The sequence below is a fragment of the Thalassophryne amazonica genome, chromosome 17 (assembly GCF_902500255.1).
Source record: "Thalassophryne amazonica chromosome 17, fThaAma1.1, whole genome shotgun sequence".
Lineage (NCBI taxonomy): Eukaryota > Metazoa > Chordata > Actinopteri > Batrachoidiformes > Batrachoididae > Thalassophryne > Thalassophryne amazonica.
Window position 1 is genome coordinate 40292140 of NC_047119.1, and position 16724 is coordinate 40308863.

Consider the following 16724-nt stretch of genomic DNA (forward strand, 5'->3'; position numbering starts at 1 on the left):
CGCGATCTTACCTGTGGTATGACGAATCCACATGTCAAATTGTTTTTGGAAATCATGGATGTTGTGTCCTTGGGACAAAAGAGGAAAAAGACGATCCAGATTGTTACCACCACAAAATTCAAAAGTCAGCATCTGTGATGTATGGGGTGTGTTAGTGCCCATGGCATGGGCAGCTTACACATCAGTGATGGCACCATCAATGCTGAAAGGTACATCCAGGTTTTGGAGCAACACATGCTGCCATCCAAGCAACGTCTTTTTCAGGGACGTCCTTGCTTCTTTCAGCAAGACAATGCCAAGCCACATTCTGCAGTGTGGCTTCGTAGTAAAGGAGTGCAGGTAGTACTAGACTGTCCTGCCTGCAACCCAGACCTGTCGCCCATTGAAAATGTGTGATGCATTATGAAGTGCAAAATACGACAACAGAGACCTCGGACTGTTGAACAACTGAAGTCGTACATCAAGCAAGAATGGGAAAGAATTCCACCTACAAAGCTTCAACACTTCGTGTCCTTAGTTCCCAAAAGCTTATTGAGTGTTGTTAGAAGGAAAGGTGATGTAACACAGTGGAAACATACCACTGTCCCAGCTTTTTTGAAAGGTGTTGCAGGCATCCATTTCAAAATAAGCAAATATTTGCACAAAAACAATAAAGTGTATCAATTTGAACATTAAATATCTTGTCTTTGTGGTGTATTGAATTGAATATAGGTTGAAGAGGATTTGCAAATCAGTGTATTCTGTTTTTATTTACATTTTACACAACATCCCAACTTCAGTGGAATTGGGGTTGTAAGTGAGAGATCTGATGTTATAATGTTGGAGGGTTGTGCTGATGCAGTAAATTGTTGGATTGAATGTCTTGTAGCTGAATGCAGATCAGACTGTTGATAATCAATGGGCTAGAAGCTAAGAAGCATATTTGCTCTGTTTTGATACTTGTTTAAATAATGCAGTGATACAGTTTAAAATATTGCAGTAATGGTTTATCTTTGTCTTTGGATTCACATACAGTCAAGTCCATAAGTATTTGGGCATTATTTTGTCTCTGTACTTTACCAGAGTTTCCTGAAGGAGGATGTTCTCAAAATCTGAATGGCTGTGCAAGAATTAGGGCAGTGACTGAATCAGAATCAGAATTGCCTTTATTTGCCAAGTATCCACAAGAATACATGTACTTTGAGGTTTGAGCTGCACTCTCTCTGTACGGCATGTATAAATACACATTAAACACTGAATAAGTCATAGTAAAAGAAATGTTATTTCAAACTGGTAAATTTCCCAATCAAATGAAAATAGCTAAGGTTGTGCCGCTGTATAAGACTGGGGATAGACACCACTTCACAAATTATAGACCTGTTTCTTTGCTTCCACAATTTTCCAAATTATTAGAAAAGTTATTCAATAATAGATTAGACAAATTCATAAATAAACATAAATTACTTACTGATAGTCAGTATGGATTCAGAGCACATAGTTCAACATCACTTGCATTAATAGAATCAGTTGAGGAGATTACAAATGCCATAGACCACAAATTACATTCAGTTGGAATATTTATAGACCTTAAAAAGGCTTTTGATACAATCAATCATGACATATTAATCAGCAAACTTGAACAGTATGGGATTAGGGGGTTGGTGTTGCACTGGGTGAGAAGCTACTTAAGTAACAGAAAAACAGTTTGTGAAGTTGGGGGAATATACATCATCATGCTTGGACAATGCTTGTGGCGTCCCACAGGGGTCAGTATTGGGTCCAAAACTGTTTCTAATTTATATAAATGATATTGTCAATGTTTTCAAAATATTAAAATTAGTATTATTTGCAGATGACACAAGCATTTTTTGTTCAGGGGGGGATTTGCAGGAGTTACTGAGGAGGATCAGTATAGAAATGGGAAAATTGAAAATATGGTTTGACAGAAACAAATTATCATTAAACTTAAGTAAAACAAAATACATGTTATTTGGCTATTGTAATACAGACATACAGGTTCAGTTACAAGTTGAGGGGGTAGATATTGAAAGGGTACATGAAAATAAGTTTCTGGGGGTGATAATAGATGATAAGATAAACTGGAAGACTCATATAAAACATATACAAAGTAAACTGTCAAGAAGCATTTCAGTTCTAAACAAAGCGAAACATATTCTGGACCACAACTCACTCCGCATTCTTTACTGCTCACTGGTTTTACCATATTTACAGTACTGTGCAGAGGTATGGGGTAATACTTGTAAAGGTACAACACAATCACTATCAGTAATGCAGAAAAGAGCAATAAGAATTATTCATAATACTGGCTATAGAGATCATACAAATCCACTATTTTTACAATCCAAATTCTTAAAATTCACAGACTTGGTTCATTTTCAAACAGTACAAATCGTGTATAAAGCAATAAACAGTTTACTTCCAGCAAATATTAAAAATATGTTTTTTAACAGATCAGGGGATTGCAGTCTGAGGGGGAAATTTAATTTAAAGCATCAGTGGGCACGAACAACATTAAAAGGTTTCTGTATTTCTGTCTGTGGGGTGAGGATGTGGAACAGATTGGGAGTGGGGCTCAAGCAATGTCCAAGCATAAACCAGTTCAAACAGCGGTACAAAAATATGTTTTTTTCTAGGTATAGGGAGGAGGAAGGGTAATGAGGGTTAGGGTGTTTTTGTTTTTTGCTTCGGCTTGTAAATATATAGTATTTTGTATGTAAGTAGGTATGTGTAGGTGTATATTTATGTTTGTGTATATATATGTGTATATGTATATATATATGTCTATATGTGTGTATGTATGTTGATATATATATATATATATATATATATATATATATATATATATATATATATATATATATATATATATATATATATATATATATATATTGATATATATATATATTGATATATTGATATATATATTGATATATATATATATATATATATATTGATATATATATATATATATATATATATATATATATATATATATATATATATATCGGTTTAGGTGTGTAGGAATCTATGTGTATATGTGGCAAAGGGTATTACTGGTTGTGGGGAAGAAGGGGTAGAGATAAATAAGCTGATGCTTCACCCTACCCCTTTTCGGACATGTTGGGTACACAGTAGGAACTTTTTTGTTGTTGTCTTTACTGATCTATCTTGTAATTGTTGTTGTATCAAATGTTCGAAATAAACAGTTTTCATTCATTCATTCATTCATGTGCAAATGAAATGTGCAAGTAAAATAATGTGCAACAAGAGAAAAAAGTGTGCAACAGACAAACAGATTGAAGTTAATTTGTACATGAGGTACAGGGTTCTCACCAGAATTTTTTCACAGGATGGGGGGAACTTAGCAAGGCCTAGCCGCATGACAAGTGTTGCAGACGCGAGTATTGTAGGAGGATCCGAGGGCATGAGAAAAGTTTGAAATTTATAACCCTTTGAAATAGTATTTCCTGCATTTTGAGGGCCACTTTGTGTTGCTAACTGGGATGTTAAATAATGTGCGACATGTCCTTTAACAAAGAAAAAAAACAGAAAAGCCTATCTCGGCTTTCAATGCTTACCAGCCCAGTGAGTATAAGAGAAATTGTGGAGAGCTGGGCATGTCCCAACTTGTCCCCTGGCACTCCGAAACGGAGGTGTTCCTTTGTCTTGCTCGATCAGCAAATCAGTCCTGATGCGCGAAGCCTCCGCGCGGCTTTCCATGACAAAATCTCTTGTTAAAACTGAAATCTGCCGGAAAATGGCTGATGTCCAGCTCTTATGATAACCAGAGAAATTGCTCACGACGGTCCCAGCTCCACACAGCGATACATTTAGAAATGATGTGGTGTATTCTGCCTCTCAATGGCGGCTCAGAGCGCGGCGCGCCGTGCGCCATTGTGGGGCATCCTTTAAGCTGTAGTAACATGTTATGTGCTGACGCGGGTCAGAGAACTGAACCAGCATCTGACAATGGCCCAGCGCTAAATAACCAGAAAGCGGTTCCAAGAAACAAATTTATTCCCCCTCGTGCAATAATCCGTGTACAACATAAATAGTCAGCTGTTTTGGCAAGGTGAAGGACGGCGCGCTCTCCAGCACCCAAACGGATCAAAGCCCGGCACTTCTGGACTCAGATTCACCGCCGAACACCCCCCCCAGGTGAATACGACAAACTGACTCTGTGAAGGACGGAAAAGGTGAGGTAAGTCAACAGAGCTACAACAAATATCCTTCAGAGGCACACACTATCAGCAACACATTCAGGTCTGAATTTAAGCCTTATGTAAATGAGCAGCTTCTCACAACAGGTGGAGGATCATCAATCCGTACGCCACGGCAGTGAGAAGCAAACTGCACAATTCTCATCAATGTTCAAATATACTGCGTAACAAAACGCCAAATTACTATTAACGATTATTCAGACGATAATCACCTCTGATGTGTGCTGACAGCATGTGTCCCTCACCCGTCCTCCTTCACAGGCACGATGTGTCAAACCCTGGGGCGGTCCTCAGCGTCTCACAGCCGAACGTCACAAGGTGGAGTTCCCGGCAATTCTGCTCAAATCACTCATGGCTTAAATGCAGAACGCCATCTCATTATCTGCTTCAGCTGAAAGTCTTTAAGTCTGCATGTGAGCATCATCCACAGGTGCTGCAAGTTGTTAGGCCTGCACGTGAACATCCTCCACAGGTGCAGCCAATAGTTCTGATGAGGGTGAAGGACTCTTCCGCCATCACCTTCTCCACAGAAAAAAACAGTTTGCATACCACCTTTTCGAATGGTTTTCAGCTGCTTGTCTCTAACAGTTTCTGAAAAAATTCTGATGGAAAAAAAGCCGAAATCATTCCGCCATTTCCTGACAATGAAAATCCGATGAGGGGGCTGGACCACTCCTCCCACAAGGCGTGCTCACAGACGAATGATGCAACTGACAGGCGTGGAAAAAACCCATGCATGCGCATGAAGGTTCAAGCTTGGCTGACGTAAAAACATATGAATCAAATCCATATTGTTTTTGAAAAAAATAATAAGGTAGGATACTTTTCTAATAGACCTCGTACATTGTCTGCTGTGCCTTTTTCCTGATGGAGTCTATGTGGGAGTTCCACTTCAGATCTTGGGAGATGGTAGATACCAGGAACCAGAAAGTGTCCACAGTAGGCACAGTGTTGTTGAGGATGGAGAGGGGGTGGGGGAGAGTGATGGTGAGTCCCTCCTGAAGTCTACTATCATCTCCACAGTCTTGAGCGGGTTCAGCTCCAGGTTGTTCTGACCACACCAGAGGACCAACTGTTCCACCTCCTGTCTGTATGCAGCCTCATCACCATCCTGGATGAGTCCAATGATGGTGGTATCGTCCAGTGACAGACTTTTTAAAAATTGCTTTAAAGGAAATTGAAAATGCTTTTAAGAATGTCTTAGCAATAAGTACACTCACTCATCTTCAGCTGCTTATCTGGGATCGGGTCGCAGGGGCAACAACTCCAGCAGGGGACCCCAGACTTCCCTTTCCCAGGCCATATTAACCACCTCTGACTGGGGCATACCGAGACCTTCCCAGGCCAGTTTGGAGATATAATCTCTCTACCTATTCGTGGGTCTTCCCCAGGGTCTCCTCCCAGATGGACATGCCCGGAACACCTCCATGGGGAGGCGCCCAGTGGGCATCCTTACCAAATGCCCGAAACACCTCAGCTGGCTTCTTTCAATGCGAAGGAGCAGTGGCTCTACTCCAAACTCCCACGGATGACCGAGTTTCTCACCCTATCTCAGAAGGAAACAATAACTGATTTCCCTTAAATCTGTGATGTCACTGTGAGGGTACTTTATGACATCAGCAGACAACTTTGGCAGATTTAAATGGATTCAAACTGGAAGTAAAAGTGATTTTAGCTATTTTTAAATACCTCAGGCCAGTGAGGGAATTTTGTGAAACTGCTCCCGCTAGGTACGAGGTCTGTTAGAAAAGTATCCGACCTTTTTATTTTTTTCAAAAACCATATGGATTTGAATCACATGTGATTGCATCAGCCAAGCTTGAACATGCGCCATGCGGCTCCACCATTGTCTCAGTGTGCCGAAAAAGTGCTGATGTCCACGTCTTCCGCAATTCCTGTGCTAGTCAGACGACGTCCCGGATAAAACACAGCGTCCAGTTTGGAAATGAACGGCACATTCCACTGTTACAGGAGTTTTTGTCATGGAAAGAGGAGCGGAGGAATTCCGCGCGTCGCGGCAGTGCCGCATGGTGCAAAGCAACGCCGTGATGAAGCCTCACAGGACATGTTCTGGCATGTCCAGGCTCATCCACAATTTCTCGGTTAGTCACACGACTGAAAACTCACCGACAGCCATCTGAAAGCCATCTCAAAGCTGTCCTGTGAGACCAACACGGAGGTGGTTTTGTGCCGCGCCATGAGCGGCACGGTGGCGCAATCCTCCGCTTTTCTTTCCATGAAAAAAACTCCTGTAACAGTGGAATGTGCCGAAAAAGTACTGATGTCCACGTCTCCTGCCATTTTTGTGTAAGTTAGACGACGTCCCGGATCAACAAAGCCTTGGAAATAATCTGGTTGTTTCAGCGGGGTTTGAGCCTGTCGATCGGCGCTCAGAGCGCGGCGCGCTCTCAGCAGCTGTGGGCGGTCTTTAAACCGGCTGGAGCACTCCTTAATCTGTGTAATTCCCATAAAATCGTCCCTCAAAGCCATTTGAATTTTCCGAATGGTGTCCACCTGGAGTCTCTCACAGTTTCTGGAAAAAATTGATGCAACAAAGCTCCAAATCGTTCAGACATTTATTCGCAATAAAAATCCAACGAGAGGGGTGGACCACTGCTCACACAAAGCCTGCTCACAGGTGAATGACGCAACAGACAGGCGTGAAAAAACTCACGCATGCGCACGAAGGTTCAAGCTTGGCTGATGCAATCACACGTGATTCAAATCCATATGGTTTTTGAAAAAAATAAAAAGGTCGGATACTTTTCTAACAGACCTCGTATTATCTGGTTTAGATCAGGTTTGAATATAAGTTAGATTTAAGATGGTTGTGCCCAAAGGCACTTTGACAGGCAGGAAGGATTTGGCTTCTTTCTTGAGCTTCTGACTCTTTGTTTTTTTGTTTTTTTTTGTGCAGTTCCTCCTCAGTTCCTGAGCTATCCCACCAACACGTATGCCTATGAGTCTACAGACATCGAGCTGGAGTGTGCAGTAACGGGAAACCCGCCGCCGAGCGTCCGCTGGATGAAGAACGGTGAGGAGGTCATCCCCAGTGACTACTTCCAGATCGTGGTGAGTCTGTGTCAGGATTCATAATTCAATAACTAAAGATTTTTTGTCACAAAATCAAAAATCCGTTTTATTCTTCATGGACTCAGAATCAAAAGGATGTGGTTTGGCTTTAAGAAAAACAAACGAAAAAATCAAATTCCACCTTTGACCTGGGCCTTTAAAAACACCAAAATTTACTTTTTCCTTCTGCTCTGAGGGACATCTATCCATCTCTCATCACAGTGACATCTGTTAGATTACTGGATCATCTTCAGAGTGCATACAGATCTTGTGAACATCATCTTCCCATGAGTTCGACCTTTGCTGCATCCAGTATTATGTCGGCTGCAAAAAAAACATCCAATAGTACGTCAGCTACAAAAAGGCACATCATTAAAGTCAAATTTGAGCAAAATATCTCAAAAACTAGTTTCCTGGAACTACAGCCTCCAATAAAGCTCTTATTGGAATCTGATTTAATTAATACATGGGTTTTCACTAAAATCATATCTTGTATCACGAGGGTCATCTGAAGTAACGTTTGTGCCAAACCAAAATGATATCATGGTCTACCCCACCTCTCGCCCTGTGACTGCTGGGATAGACCCCGTGACCCTTGACGAGTAAGCGGAGATAAATACAAAATTTTATATTTAATAACAAAAATATAAATGCAACACTTTTGTTTTTGCTCCCATTTTCATGAGCTGAACTTAAAGATCTAAAACATTTTCTACATACACAAAAGACCTATTTCTTTCAAAGATGATGTAACACAGTGGTAAACATACCACTGTCCCAGCTTTTTTGAAACGTGTTGCAGGCATCCATTTCAAAATGAGCAAATATTTGCACAAAAACAATAAATTTGATCAGTTTGAACATTAAATATCTTGTCTTTGTGATGTATTCAATTGAATATAGGTTGAAGAGGATTTGCAAATCATTGTATTCTATTTTTATTTACATTTTACGCAATGTACCAACTTCATTGGAATTGGGGTTGTATTACATTTTTAAAAAGTTGGTGCAAACCAGTGTCCAGTGCAGCAAAAGTGTCACTGCTAGTTTGTGACTGACACAGTTGTCACTTCTAAACCCACATCCCTGCTGTTTATATTTGCATAATGATGTATTTAGGTGCAGTGATGGTGCAGTGATGGTGCATTGCTGTTACGATGCAGCAAAAACCGTTTGCAGCATAATCCCCTAAAAACCTGGTCTGAAACCGAGTGTAAAGTTTTTTTATTTGCATTGTGCAGTACTCAGATCCACTTTATTTAGATAGGTTCATGATGCACATACATACAGGGATACACATACAGATTACTCTTCAAACTAAAAGAAAACAACTGAAACAAAAAACAATTAGAACAAAATGAAAGTAAACACTAATGGGGAAAAAAACTACTAAAATTTTAATAAATCTGGATTGTACCAGATGTTTATTCAGGTTTTCTTCCTCCCTGCATTCTCAGATGGGCTGCTGATCAGGGGATCGATCATGAGTGCATGGGAGGTGCAGATTTGGGTGGGCGGAGCTGGAAGCGGAACAAGGCACTCACCTGCTGCCATACATACTTTGACACCTTGTGCTAAGATCCATTTCTCTCCAGAAAACCCCTCACTTCTGTCACCTACTGGGTTCTGAGGTCTAAATTGAAACGCACCACATTTATTTGCACAGAAATGCAAAAAGGGAGTAATTGATACCAGTCCCACAGCAAAGCCACAATAAATGCAGATCCATCCCCTTTCTTTGTGCTCAGATTATGCACTGCATAAATAGCAAAGTGCATTATGCACTATAGAATGTAATAACTGACCCTAAGAAGAAGCTTTAGCTCATCACATTCATAGTTTGTGAAATAATCTGCTGATGGATGTTACACTGTTTAATTCTGCTGAATCTTTTTAGAACATTTTCCTGTTGTTTACAATTTTAATTGCTTTTTTGTGATACAACCCCAGTTCCAATGAAGTTGGGACATTGTGTGAAATGTAAATAAAAACAGAATACAATGATTTGCGAATCCTCTTCAACCTATATTCAACTGAATACACCACAAAGACAAGATATTTAATGTTTAAACTGATAAACTTTATTGTTTTTGTGCAAATATTTGCTCATTTTGAAATGGATGCCTGCAACATGTTTCAAAAAAGCTGAGACAGTGGTATATTTACCACTGTGTTACATCACCTTTCCTTCTAACAACACTCAATAAGCGTTTGGGAACTGAGGACACTAATTGTGAGGGTCATGATTAGGTATAAAAGTAGTATCCCCAAAAGGCTCAACCGTTCACAAGCAAAAGATGGGGTGAGGATCACCACTTTGTGAACAACTGTGTGAAAAAATAGTCCAACAGTTTAAGAACAATGTTTCTCAACATTCAGTTGCAAGGAATTTAGGGATTCCATCATCTACAGTCCATAATATAATCAGAAGATTCAGAGAATCTGGAGATCTTTCTACACGTAAGCGGCAAGGCCAAAAAACAACATTGAATGCCCATGACCTTCGATCCCACAGGTGGCACTGAATTAAAAACTGACATCATTGTGTAAAGGATCTTACCGTGTGGGCTCGAGAACACTTCAGAAAACCATTGTCAGTTAACACAGTTTGTCGCTACATCTGCAAGTGCAAGTTAAAACTCTACCATGCAAAGCGAAAGCCATACATCAACAACTGAAGTCGTACATCAAGAAAGGATGGGAAAGAATTCCATCTACAAAGCTTCAACAATTAGTGTCCTCAATTAAACACTTATTGAGTGTTGTTAGAAGGAAAGGTGATGTAACACAGTGGTAAACATACCACTGTCCCAGCTTTTTTGAAACGTGTTGCAGGCATCCATTTCAAAATGAACAAATATTTGCACAAAAACAATAAAGTTTATCAGTTTGAACATTAAATATCTTGTCTTTGTGGTGTATTCAATTGGATATAGGTTGAAGAGGATTTGCAAATCATTGTATTTTGTTTTTATTTACATTTTAGACAACGTCCCAAATTCATTGGAATTGAGGTTGTATATTTGACATGTTTTTGATTTTTTTAATTGGTATTTTATTGGTTGTTAAATTCTTAATCTTCTTCTATTGATGTTTTATTCTGTACATGACTTTGAAATTGTCTGAAGTTAATAATTTATTTGAGACTGAAGGTGGAACATTTTTGGGCCTTTGATAGAAAGATGCACTTTGATGAGATTACTAAAAATCCTTGTTCCAGGATGGCAGTAACCTTCAAATTTTGGGCTTGGTGAGGTCGGATGAAGGATTTTATCAGTGCATCGCTGAGAATGTGGCTGGTACTTCACAGGCAATGGCTCAGCTGGTACTGCGAGAACCAGGTGAGTCACTTTATTTATCACTAACAAGTCTTCAGATTAGAGCTGTCAAACCCAAGGAATTGAGGCCTGTTGGTCAGGTCTGTCTGCAGTAACAACCAATAAAAAAGCCTGACGAGGAGTATGGATACCAGGTGAACCTGGAAACAACACAGTGCTGTCTGTGTCACGTTACCTCCCACTATGTGCAAAAGTTTGGATTGCCTGCTCAATTTAGCCCTTGTTTTCTGGGATCTTATTGAATCAAGCCCATAGTGTTTCCAGAACTAGATGAATCCACAAACAACTTTTTCGGACTACATGATCATGAAAGCAAAACAAAACCAGAAGATAGCCTCTGAGCAAAAATGCAGAGGCTTTGCTTCCTGAAGATATCATTTGTGGGAGGACTTTATTTTTAATGTCCTTCAGTGTAATTTGACAGCAGATCATTTGATTGATGGGTCAGTGGATCTGTCAGCTTTTGTTTAGCCGTGGCAACAGTCACAGTTTCTTATGTGTAAAACAGCATAACGGGTCCCCCTGTGGGACAAACTGTGATTAGAACAATAGTGTGGTAATTATTTTTCAGTTTGTTCAAACATTGCAAATCTTTTTGCAGTTATCACAAAGCAGCTGCTAGTCGTGTTTCTATAATAGCCATCTTGTAAAATGTATAAATTGAAACACTTCACTGTTTTGATGTTTAAATGTTTGAACTTGATGTCGACTGATTTGCCTGAAAAGTTTTTCCAGCTTTTTTTTTTTCATTACGTGTTCGGACTAACAAGCCTGAAATCAAACTATGAGAAAACACACACCAGCTCAACTCATTACTTTTAATTAAGCCCAAATGGAGGTGAATAAACATGATGGAACAAGTTTGATAGTTTTTTGTGTTTTATTTGTTATACTGTCCAGCTCCCGAATCAGAAACCGCTGTTTACCCTCAGTCATGTGACCTGACATGCACACTATATGTTGCATATGTGCACGTGCACCCACACTGGTTCTGTGGACGTTTATGTTTTTAAATTTTATTATGATGTAAAAAATTTTGATGTGACTTTCTGAGCGATAGAACATGTTTAAAACACAGCATTTGTTTTATGTACGAGGTCTATTAGAAAAGTATCCGACCTTATTATTTTTTTCAAAAACCATATGGATTTGAATCACGTGTGATTACATCAGACATGCTTGAACCCTCGTGGGCATGCGAGAGTTTTTTCACGCCTGTCGGTTACGTCATTCGCCTGTGGGCAGTCTTTGAGTGAGGAGTCGTCCACCCGCTCGTCGATTTTTTTCATTGTTTAGGAATGGCTCAGAGACTGTTGCTTTGTTTGATAAAATTTTTTTCAAAACTGTAAGGCACAACTGAGTGGACACCATTCAATAAATTCAGCTGGTTTTCGGTAAAAATTTTAACGGCTGATGAGAGATTTTGGTCTGGTAGTGTCGCTTTAAGGACGGTCCACGGCGCCTGACGGCGATCTGCGCTTCGAGGCGGCAGCGTCTCGCCGTTTCAAGTTGAAAACTTCCACATTTCAGGCTCTGTTGACGCAGTAAGTCGTCAGAGAACAGAGAATTTTCAGAAGAAGTCGGCATGAGGAGTTTATTCGGACATTCCATTGTTAACGGTTATTTTGTAATGAAAGAACGTGCGGGCAGAGTCGCATGTCGGGCCGGACCCGACCGTGGGGGGTCGCGACAGGAAAAACACCTCCGTTGGAAATCTTAACGGGCAAGTTGGAACATGCCCAAGCTGTTAAACAATTTCTCAGTTACTCACTTGTTGAAAGCCATTAAAAGCCGCCTGAATTCTACAAATGGTTTTCAACACGGAGGTGTTTTTCCTGTCGCGGCGCACACAGATTTGCCGAGTCGTCACGGAAACGACTCGGCGAATTTGCGCGTACGTCTTTCATTAAAAAAATGTCCTTAAACAGTGGAATGTCCGCATAAATTCCTCATGCCGGCCTCTTCTGAATCTTCTCTGTTCTCTCACGATGTCCTGGGTGAATTAAGCCTTAAATTAGGATGTTTTAAGCTCGAAACAGGCCGACGACAGCGCCTGGAAGCGCTGCAGGACGTCCCGCTCCATGGGAAGTCCTTACACCGACAGAAACACCCCATAATCTCTCATCAGCCGTTAAACTTTTCACAGAAAACCATCTTAATTTCTTGAATAGTGTCCACTCGGATATTCCTCACAGGTCCAGAAAAAATTTTGATAAAGCAACGCGCGCCGTCTCGAGCAGCGTGTGAAACAAAGGAATTCAGCCGAGAGGGCGGGACCACATCTCACTCAAGGCCTGCCCACAGGGAAATGATGTCACCGACACGCGTGAAAAAACTCACGCATGCGCACGAGGGTTCAAGCATGATTGGTGTAATCGCATGTCATTCAAATCCATATAGTTAAAAAAAAAAATAAAAGGGTCGGTTTATTATCTAAGAGACCTTGTATTTATTACTTATTAAAGTGTTCTTTATATAAGAGCTGATTAAAACCAGTTCAAATCTTGTTGGAAGAAACCAGTTTATCTCAAGTAAAGAGAACAGAAACAAATTATATATTTGGGAAAAGTAGTGCTAGCAAATATTAGCTAATCGTTCGATCAGTTAATCACTTGATTATCATAATTATTCATGTTTTGTCAGTTTTGCAGTAGTGTGGTTTGATATTTATTCTGTTTTACTGATATACTTTAAAAACAAACTTGATTTCCTTTAAACTTGATGAAAGTGAGACTTTTGAACAGAAACATTAAATTCTGATGATCATCTTAAAGGGACAGAAACATGTTATGACAACATGTGATCAATGATCATGTGATCTATTTTTTTTTTTGTTTCATTTTATTTTGGATGTTCTGGTCCCCTGGACATCTTTTTCATTCTCTCTCCAATTTCCATTTTCTTTAATGTTTTTCAAATTGATTTTCTTTTTTTCTTTTATTTTGTTTTAGCTTTAATGACTCTTCACTGTGCTCATTCTCATTTGGCAGCACAGATGGTAACACATACATGGGCAGACACCCCCCCCCAACACACACACACACACACACACACACACACACTAATGGGGGTCAGATGGTCGCTATCGCCACTTGATTATGATCGCCACGGGAACCTGGCATCCCAGCAGGCTCTCAGCGGCCAATCAGATGTTCCCAGGAGGCTCACAGCCAGTGTGATTGTGGTTGCACCACCTTGTTACCGTGACGATAGCAGACCTCTTGAACCCGTGAGAGGCTCTTCACGCACACACGTGATCTCTCTCCAGCTTCCCATCACAACAACAGATTCATTTATGTGAACTGTTAGCCACCTGCAGCGCCACCCACTGGCTGATGCTTGTATTGAATGATTAAGTGTTGACATGGGTTATTGGATCAAACCCATCCAGCACAAACTCAAAACATTTTAACACCAGGTTCACACTGACCTGCTTTAAAGTAGTTTACGTCCATCTTATACCTAGTTTGCTGTTGATTTGCATCTGGTTTACACCAATTCTAAATCAAATTGCATCTATTTTACAGCTCATTTAAATCATGTTTAAAGACTTTTAAATCAGATTATTGATCATTTTTCCAGAGTGAAACTAGTTTAAGATGTCACTTAAGATGAAACTGTGTGTGTTAAACCAGTTTAAACAGTCTGAAAGCAGGTTACCTGAAATAAAAGCTATTAAAAAGAGTTTGGTTTTGTTGATTAATGAGTTATTGATTTTTAGTGACTGATTACTAATTATCTGTTGAAGGGACTGAACGTCTGTGGGGTCTAATATATATTGATGTTCCCCAGCTCTCTCTTTTGCAGTCTGCTCAGTCTGCGCGCACCTTCTGCACTAGTGTCCCCTTTAAATCCTGGTCTGACTCTGGATTCAGCAGCTGGATCAGGATTTTGTCACATTCTTCATCTTTTTTGTTCATCTTTGTTCTTTATCATTTCCCTTTTGTCGTTGTTGCTGGTTTCTTTAATCATATCAGAGACCAAACACGACAAAACATTTTTATGATTTGCTGTTTGTGACCTCATGAAATTTCTCACTGACAAACACGACAGATTCATGACGAAAAAATTCTGCCACAAATTTCACTTTAATTCTTTATGATGAGTTGATTTACCTGAGATTTGCTCCCGGCTGGAGATTATTGCTCCAAAAAATCTTTACGTCCAGTTTCGATCAGCTGAACTTTGACGAACGAAAGATGTTTTCAGAATGAAGGTGGCGATAACGTTAGCTCATTTAAATAAAAACAAAAGTAGTCCTCAGTCAGACAGAAGCAGAATCTGCAGTTGCTCGCTTCAGTCTGTCATGAAGTTATTAGTGTGGAGCTACATAGGTAACCTAGTCTGGTCAGCAAAATGACTCAGCAAACCAGTTAGCTTGGCTACTTAGCAAACACACACACACACACGCACTCATCTTCAACAGCTTAGTCCAACAGCTAAAACAAAAAACAAAAAAAAAAAGATAAATAAAGCTGACTTTTTGTGAGGAAATTTTGTGTTCTCCAAGTGTGACGTTGAGCTGCTGCACAGTGATTTTGCTGATTGATGTAGCGGTTGTTTGACATTAAGCTCCATGCTGATGAGACAGCTGCTGCACTGCCGTCGGCTTCAGTCACCAAATTGTTTTCCCGTCATTTCAACCAGCAGCTTTTACACAACGCCACTTTGTCACACATTATTTCTGTATTTCCATAATTCTGCTCCTTTCGAAATTGTTCTTCACTCTCCAAAAATGTTCCAATCATTCTTTGTAGCATTGCTCAGCAAGTCGAGCAATTACTTCCAGCTGTGTTGAAGTGCCTTTGAGCAAGACACTGAAACCTACATTCAGTGTTTTTGGAGTTCAGCAGCGTGTGTGACCGTATCTGTAACCCACAGGGGTTTGGCCACGCCCCTTTAAATCCACTTGTCAAAATATGCCAGAAGTTCTCATTTTCAAAATGCGAAAATGGTCCTGCCCCCAAAGTATCTTCACATTATACTGCTAGCTGTAACCATGGTAATGAACCAAATCACGAAACAAGTGAACATGTTGTAGTACTTCTCGTAGAAGTCATACTAGCAGTCCATATAGTAGTTGTACTAGTACTTGTAGAACTCGTCACAGTACTAGTAGTGGAAGAACAAATAGTTTTATGTTTAATAGAAGAACAGATAGTATTACTACACTAGTAGAAGTACGTAGTTCCCATGTTTAAAGAACAAAGAAAGTTATAGTACTGGTACCAAAAGAAGAACTTGTTTGTAGAAAAACTAAATTGTTCAGTGATTAAGTTGACGTTTTAAATCCCATGAAGTAAAAAAGTTGGTAAAGAAACTTTTTCTTCTTCTCATCAGTAAAATTGGTTCTTGTAGCTGCTATAGATTCCTTTAGCTGGTAGCTCTTTAGCAGCTTTAGCGCCTGGCTACCTCAGAATACCCTTACATCAGCAAAAAAATCATACCTCACAATCTATATGCATTTCAATACCAAACAGTATCTGGATGACGGACAACATCCATAGTGTGTAGTTGGACTGCATGATGCTATCCCATGATGCAACTGGAGTCTGGTAACCGAAGAAGAACTCAATGCAAAATTCAAAGATGATAACAGACATACATGAAAACAGTCTAAGCTTTTGAGGGGCCGTGGAAATGCAAAAATATACATTAAAAACTCTGCCGTTGCAAAATAGAGATTTTCACAGCATATGTGGGTTTACATGTATGCGTCATCTGTTAACATCGGTGGTGTTGTACATGCAAATGGTCACTGCTACTCATTTGCTTACTTCTAGTCTGTACTACAGTAATGGTTGAGTAGAATGTAGTAACAGATGTTCAGTATACAGACTTCAGGCTTCGAGATGGGCGTGGCCTTGGACAGCTTGTAGATGCAATGCATGCTGGACGTTGTAGGATCTTCAAGTCATCTGTGACAATGAATATGACGGACATCATTGATTCCCCTGGTCAGGGTTTGTTTATCTTTAAAAGTGATAGTGACATCTTTTAAAACATGGTATTCACGCCCACTGCTGACATCATTCTTAATGGCGGCATGATGGTGGTGGCTACTTGATATTTTTCTTTGGTGTGTGACAGATGG

General features: G+C 40.0%; 1 protein-coding gene across 1 annotated transcript in view; it reads left to right on the forward strand.

Annotated features, from left to right (window-relative positions):
- Positions 1 to 16724, forward strand: part of dcc (DCC netrin 1 receptor) — a 217789-nt gene that overhangs the window by 56642 nt on the left and 144423 nt on the right. The window contains exons 5-6 of the mRNA XM_034191788.1: positions 7138 to 7292; positions 10513 to 10633. Of these exons, the coding sequence (XP_034047679.1) occupies positions 7138 to 7292; positions 10513 to 10633 (276 nt within the window). The remainder of the gene's footprint in view (positions 1 to 7137; positions 7293 to 10512; positions 10634 to 16724) is intronic.